The sequence below is a fragment of the Mus caroli genome, chromosome 1 (assembly GCF_900094665.2).
Source record: "Mus caroli chromosome 1, CAROLI_EIJ_v1.1, whole genome shotgun sequence".
Lineage (NCBI taxonomy): Eukaryota > Metazoa > Chordata > Mammalia > Rodentia > Muridae > Mus > Mus caroli.
In genome coordinates this window covers 185,346,343-185,354,100 of record NC_034570.1, presented here as the reverse complement: position 1 = coordinate 185,354,100, position 7,758 = coordinate 185,346,343, and the positions used below count along the sequence as shown (strand labels likewise).

At 37.5% G+C, this 7,758-nt stretch overlaps 1 protein-coding gene across 2 annotated transcripts in view; it reads left to right on the top strand.

Moving 5' to 3' along the window:
* The window catches only part of Cd46 (CD46 molecule), a 40,532-nt gene that overhangs the window by 5,322 nt on the left and 27,452 nt on the right, over positions 1-7,758 (top strand). For both annotated transcript variants that reach the window (XM_029475675.1, XM_021168790.2), the window contains exons 2-5: positions 2,420-2,608; positions 3,301-3,403; positions 5,109-5,197; positions 5,952-6,149. In XM_029475675.1, the coding sequence (XP_029331535.1) occupies positions 2,452-2,608; positions 3,301-3,403; positions 5,109-5,197; positions 5,952-6,149 (547 nt within the window). In that variant the 5' untranslated portion in view covers positions 2,420-2,451. The remainder of the gene's footprint in view (positions 1-2,419; positions 2,609-3,300; positions 3,404-5,108; positions 5,198-5,951; positions 6,150-7,758) is intronic.

Sequence of the window (7,758 nt, the reverse complement as noted above, 5' to 3'; positions counted from 1 at the left end):
AGAGAGAGAGAGAGAGAGAGAGAGAGAGACAGAGAGAGACAGAGAGAGAGACAGAGAGAGAGACAGAGAGAGAGGATCCTTACTTGATCCAACTTGATCCTTGTACTCTCGAGTCTAAACTAGAGTTGTTGTAACATACCCAAGCATTATAAAAGGCAATTTCTTGAGGACTAAACACAGGATACTGTGGCGTCTGCTAATTAATGAGACCTAGTCCATGTCTTCCGACAACAATCATAAGGTCATGATGGTCTCATATCTTTTTTAAAAACCCAAACCATCAATTTTATCTCCTTGTTTAACTTTTGAATAAATGTTATTTAATAGATGTTATTTTGAACAAGTAACAGTACTCTTGCACTGCTGATGCTGATTGACTAAAGAAAGACATGCTCCAATCATTTAGAATCTTGTTGAGAACATTTCTGCTTTTTCTGCCCTTCCTGCTATAAAATAACATTTTTCAGTTGATAAAAGTGGTACTCATGCATTTTCTCTCCGGTAACTCTCTAAGGGGGGAACACTCAGGAGTGCACAGGCCTCAGAAGCAGTAGAGCAGCTGGGACAGGGTCCTAAGGGCTTACATCTGCACCCAGGAGGTGGGGCTGTTCCATAGCCCTCTGTGCACCTTCCCTGCCAGGAGAGAGCTTGCCTCTAGGGAGTGCTCTGACCCCTGGACTCACTGGAGATTGCCATTTTCTCTCCAGTGACTCTCTAAGGCAGGACCACTCAGGAGTGCATAGGCCACAGAAGCAACTGAATCAGGGTCCTAAGGGCCTTCATCTGCACCCCGGAGGTGGGACTGTTCCACAGCCCTCTGTGCACTGGTCTTGCCAGGGGAGAGCTGGTCTTCCAGGAGTGTTGACAGGAGGAACAAGCTCCAGCCAGAGACAGCAAGAACATCTAACCCCAGACATTACCAGATGGAGAAAGGCAAATGCAAGAATCTTACCAACATTAGGGAAATGCAAATCAAAACAACCCTGAGATTCCACCTCACACCAGTCAGAATGGCTAAGATCAAAAACTCAGGTGACAGCATTTGGTGGTGGGATTGCAAGCTGGTACAACCACTCTGGAAATCAGTTTGGCAGTTCCTCAGAACATTGGACATAGTACTACTGGAAGATCCAGCAATACCACTCCTGGGCATATACCCAGAAGATGTCCCAACTTGTAATAAGGACACATGCTCCACTATGTTCATAACAGCATTATTTATAATAGCCAGAAGCTGGAAAGAACCCAGATGTCCCTCAACAGAGGAATGAATACAGAAAATGTGATACATTTACACAGTGGAGTACTACGCAGCTATTAAAAGCAATGAATTTATGAAATTCTTAGGCAAACGGATGGAACTAGAAAATATCATCCTGAGTGAGGAAACATAAAAGAACACACATGATATGCATTCACTGATAAGTGGATATTAGCCCAGAGGCTCAGAGTACCCAAGATACAATTTTTCAAAATACGTGAAACTCAAGAAGAACTTCGATCCTTCTTAGAAGAAGTATTCACACTTTGGTCTTCCTTCATTCTTCCTTGAACAAGTATTCATTGTTTTTAATAGCTGCATAGTACTCCACTGTGTAAATGTACCACATTTTCTGTATCTATTCCTCTGTTGAAGAACATCTGGGTTCTTTCCAGCTTCTGGCTATTACAAATAAGGCTGTTATGAACATAGTGGAGCATGTGTCCTTATCACCTATTAGAGCATCTTCTGGCAACAAAATACCCATGAAAGGAGTTACAGAGACAAAGTATGGAGCAGAGACTGAAGGAATGACCATCCATAGACTGCCCCACCTGGGGATTCATCCCATATGCAACCACCAAATCCAGACACTATTGTGGATGCCAACAAGAGCTGGGTCACAGGAGCCTGATATAGCTGTCTCCTGAGAGGCTCTGCCAGTGCCTAACAAATACAGAAGTGGAGTGGATGCTCACAGTCATCCATTGGACAGAGCACAGGATCTCCAATGAAGGAACTAGAGAAAGTACCCAAGGAACTGAAGGGGTTTGCAGCCCCATAGGAGGAACAATAATATGAACTAACCAGTACCCGCAGAGCTTCCAGGGACTAAACTACAAATCAAAGAAAACACATGGTGGGACTCATGGCTCTAGCTGCATATGTAGCAGAGGATGGCCTAGTTGGATATTAATAGGAGGATAAGGCCTTGGTCCTGTGAAGGCTCTATGCCCCAGTGTAGGGGAATGCCAGGACCAGGAAGCAGGAGTGGATGGGTTGGTGAGCAGGGGGAGGGAGAAGAGGGTAGGGGTAGGGGGGGTTTGGAGGGGAAACCAGGAACAGGGATAACATTTGAAATGTAAATAAAGAAAATATCCAATTTTTTAAAAGTGGTACTCACACTTCATCTTCATGTTCTTGCTGAATTGTCTCTAGATGCCTGTGAACTACCACCGCCATTTGAAGCTATGGAACCCAAGGGTACACCTAAACTCTTTTATGCGGTTGGAGAGAAAATAGAATATAAGTGTAAAAAAGGATACCTGTATCTGTCTCCATACCTGATGATTGCTACCTGTGAGCCAAATCATACATGGGTCCCTATTTCAGATGCTGGTTGTATTAGTGAGTAAATTCAACTTTTTGTTTGTTTGATTGATTGCTTGATTGATTTTAGACATTTTAGAATAGGGTCATATAATTGATTTTAGACATTTTAGAATGGGGTCATATACCCCTATTGCAGAGATGAGTTTATGTGAAACAAAGCTTTGATCTCTTTTTTTCCCTCAGGTTTTGAGAAATTTATAGGTAGTCGTCCCCCCCCCCCCCGGCATTTAGTTGCTTTCCTAATTGCTACTCTTGTGCTTGCCCTTTGTATTAGTTACTTTTCTGACATTGAGAAACAACATGACCAGGTTTAATTGGGCTTATGGTCTCAGGTGTTAGATACATAATGGTTGTTAAGACACAGTGGCAGAAAGAGCTGGGAACTCACATCTCAGAATGGCAAGCAGGATCAGTGAGAATACTGGTAATAATAGAACAAGTCTTTTGAAACTTCAAAGCACACCCCATTCCAGTGACATTCTTCCTCTAGTAAGGTTACACTTCCTAATCTTCCCCACACAGCCACCAACTGGGAACCCACTATTCAAATGCCCGTATGGAGGCCATCTTATTCAAACCACCACACTCTTACAATGTAATTATTAAATAATCTGCAAACTCAAAAGAACCATATATGATTTTGACTTTGATTCAAGTGCAATTGGCACTGGAGCTATATTAAAATTTTTATTGTTATTTTCTTCTAGAAGTTCAATGTACTATGTTACAGGACCCTTCATTTGGCAAAGTATACTACATAGATGGCAGCTTTTCATGGGGTGCTCGAGCTAAATTTACTTGTATGGAAGGGTAAGTTGCTCATTATGGGAAATAAGGTAAATGTTCCTGATTCCATTGTTGTACTTCTGTTCTTAAGCATTCAAATAAATATACTTTAATTTTGCTTCTAAATGACAAACTGTGCCCCTAACCAAACAATATTTGGGTCCTTTATAGAGATAGGAGAGATATTTAATAAATAAAGAAATTGGAGGAAAACAAGTCTGTATAATACTTGCTGTATCTAATAAAAAGTCTATGATAAACATTAAGAATGGGAAAATCTTCCAGGGATAATGATTCATACTTGTAATTTTAGCACTCAGGAGGATGAGACAAATGGGTCTCTATGAGTTTGAGTGTAGTCTGGGACACACAGTCAGTTCCAGGCCAGTCTGGGATAAGATCCAAAGAGGGTGGGTAATTATGGTGACCTTATCCTTCACAGACAAGTATATCTACTGCCAATTCAAGGTTGAAGTAGGGCTATAATGAACTTGAGGTAGAATTACTAACCAAAGGAGAATTCTAGAAGGTATTACCAAGTCAAAAATTAAGATGATTCATTTTAACCACCATATGACAGGATATTTCAGTTGGGAAACATTATTTTCTAGACTGCTACCTAACCTGAACCATCTCAAAAGGAGACATTAGCCACTGAGTAACAGTTTTTATTCTCTAGGACTCTCTCAGAAGTAATTATGAGTCTTGGGGAAAGTAGGCTATGACTATCTGTAAACAGAGTTTCATTGATAATTTTTAAACTATCACATAAAAACACATTCAGTTAAAGCTATGTGGAGGAAATTTTCTAGGCATGTTTAGGGAACCAAACATTCAGGGCATAAATCTTTCTCAAAGACACTGTAATCTTGTTGAGAAATCCAGTAGATACAGAAGCTACTGAACAAAATAACAAAAAAATACCAGATAAGAATACTTCATGATGGTGACATGAGGGTCCACAATAACAATCTGTGCATTTAAATCATGGGAGACTTGATAGGATTAATACTGATCTGTTTCTAGGAAGACATTATGATCATAATATTAGTAAGAGTTAACATTATTTTTACTTGCTATGTGCCAGACTCTAATTTATCTAATTCTCTTGAACAATACTATGAAATTTGATTTAATTTTGTTTTTTGTTTTTGTTTGTTTTTGTTTTGTTTTGTTTTTACAAGAGGTCTCACTATGTACGCCTGGAGCTTGCTGTGTATACTAAACTGGCTTTGAACTCATAGAAACATGCATGCCTCTACCTCCTGGGTTCTGGGATTAAACTTGTATGCCACCACACCTATCTATTTGTATGTTTTTAGTTGAGGAACAAAAGAAACTTTAAATGGTTTGCCAAAGGTTAAGTGGCCAGCAGTCATGGAGCTAGGACTAGAGCCCAGATAGACCTTCCTAAGGAATCCTTTCTCTGCTTCATCCTCTTAGAGCAGAATGGATGAGCAAAGGCTCAGATGCATACTTATATGATTATAGGAGATAGCAAAGATTCCAGTTCACATCAGATGTTCCTAGATATAACAGTGTGTGTTCACAGACAAACTATTCATCTGATTAAAGCTTATTTTGATTTGTTTAATTCTTTCATTATACCTTAAAAAACCTGTCCCTCAAACTACTATATTAAGGGGAAAAACAATTCAAACTGTCCTTCATTATTATGTGTATCTTACCAGCTACCAAAGAAAATAGTAACTTTTTCTTTGCTATCTAGTTATTACATAGTTGGTATGTCAGTTCTACACTGTGTGCTTAAAGGTGATGATGAAGCATACTGGAATGGCTATCCCCCACATTGTGAAAGTAAGTAAATTCTCTTTTTAAAATTTAGACTATGAGTTCTCAACCTCTTGGCCTGAGGACTCTATTATAATTTTATATTGATAAGTGCCCAAAAATCTTTTCTCTGTGGTTATATCTATTGATAGTAATCATGTTAAAGATGTTTTAAAATAATTATTAAACTCACACGTTTTTACTGAAATTTCAAAAAGTGAGGCTAGGGACACTGCTTTACGGTTTTGTAATCTCTTCAATATTTGGCTTAGAGGAAGATATTGGGAGTTAATTCCTTTGATTATCAAAATTTGTAGCTTTTGCAAAAAGCTGATTGTACTGTGAGGATGAAAAATGATAAATGATAATATGTTAGTATGATTGCAAGCCACCAGGCTAGTGAATGAATGTAGCTGTCTCTTAACACACATTTCTCATTCAGTTTAATTTTTTTACATCACAGTTTTTCATCGGCTGATCATCATCTTTTCTATAAAGTAGCACAAAATTTAGCATGGTCTCACAAATAAACTTTGTGTTTTCCCTTAGAAAAATGAGTATTTGTCCTAAAAGGTCATTTCTTAGTGGTTTAAACTTGGGGTGATGGATTTTATCGTAGAAACTGTCTTCTAGATGAAATTTCTATAAGTTATAGATAACTTATAGAAATCCTGTATTGAAGAATTTGTTTACAATAATTTATAGAATTTTCTAAGACTGTAGTGAATAAAGACACTATATCACTTTTAACTTTTATTTCCCCTTTTTTCTTTTTATAAAGAGATTTATTGTTTACCACCTCCAAAAATAAAAAATGGAACACACACCCTTACTGATATAAATGTATTCAAATACCATGAAGCAGTAAGTTACAGTTGTGATCCTAACCCAGGGCCAGATAAGTTTTCCCTTGTTGGAACAAGCATGATATTCTGTGCTGGCCATAACACCTGGAGTAACAGCCCTCCGGAGTGTAAAGGTAACTATGTTTTCTTCATTTGTAAATAGTGTTACCTAAAAGTAAACATAGTAAGCACATGTACTTCCTCCTCTTATGAAACTATGTTCAAATTTAATGTCATAGCTTTTAAGTTAAATTTAAAAAGTAATTCCAGTTATGGTGTTCTCATTTCCTGGTATGTGAGCTACTACCCATAGCCATGAGGTAGGATATTTTTGTTTGAAAGAACCAAGAGATCAACATATACTGGCTGGATAACTCTGATAAGAAAGTGTTCTCTTGTGTTACAGGAAGATGGAGCAGTCTAGCTATAGGAAATGGCAGAGTGGATTATAATCAGCAGCCCTCTCTCTGAAAAAACTATAAAATTTGGACAAAAAAATGTTTGGGTTTTATATTGTTGTTTTGTTTTGTTTTAATTCTAAAATGTTTAAGAGACTGAAGAGTTACTAAAAACACAGAGACACTTGGTTTTTCTCTTGAAAGAGAGATAGCACTGAATCATAGCAAATGTTTACTCCACACCTGCAAGGTAAATAGCAGTCTAGGTGCTAAGACGTCTTTGTTTTGTTTTGATGGGTTTTGTTATTTTGATAAAAGCTCTTACCATGCAACCTTGGCTACCCTAGAACTGATAGAGACCCTCCTACCTTTACCTCCTAGTGCTGGAATGAAAGGTGTGTGTCACCGTGCCTGATGACTAATAGAACTTTTAACAAATGTAAAACCCTAGTAACTGAAATGATATTATTTAATCTCAGGAAATGAAAGTAGGAATCAGTAAAGAAATCCACAAAATTTGAAAATTATACAAGATACTTCTAAATAATCTATTGGTAAAGAAACCAGAAGGAAAATTGGGAAGTACAAAAAAAAATCCATAAAAATAAAGTGACATCTCAGAATGTCAAAATTTGCCAGGGTTCACCTGAAGTATTAGTTCCTAGCACAATATGTTTGCTTTACAAAAAGAAAAATTGTAAACCAGGGACCTAGGGGTCTATTCCTAGTCTTCCATAGAAGAGCAAAATCTAAAGAGCAAATTAAACCTAAGTAGCAAGTTGCAAGAAAGTGATAAAAATACACAGATATCAATGAAACTGAAGAGGGAGAAACGGACAAGAAAATTAACTGACACCAGTATCTAAGTTTTAGAGAAGATGGATAAAGTAGATAAACCTGTAATCAGACTAGGGTGTGTGTGTGTGTGTGTGTGTGTGTGTGTGTGTGTGTGTGTATGAAGTAATATTAAGAATAAAAAGGAGAACATCACTAAAGATCCTTCAGACATTGAAAGATGACAAAGGAATATTACACACAGTTTCATGGCCATCGTTTTGACAACTTAAAGAAAACCGACATTTCTCAAAGATGCAAGATACCAACTTCACTGGAAATAAAGATAACCTAAACAGTCCTTATCTCTATAGAAATAAAATTTGTAGTTAACAGCATTTTCCTGAGACCAAAAATTATAAATAGTATAATAAAATTAGCAGCAATATCCTTAAAATATAACACTAAAATGCCCAAAGATCAAACCAATGGTACATAAAAAGAGAAGTCTCTCATGACCAAGTAGAACTTGCTGGTGTAGTTCAGGGTTGCAAGACTGCTTCAGTACAAA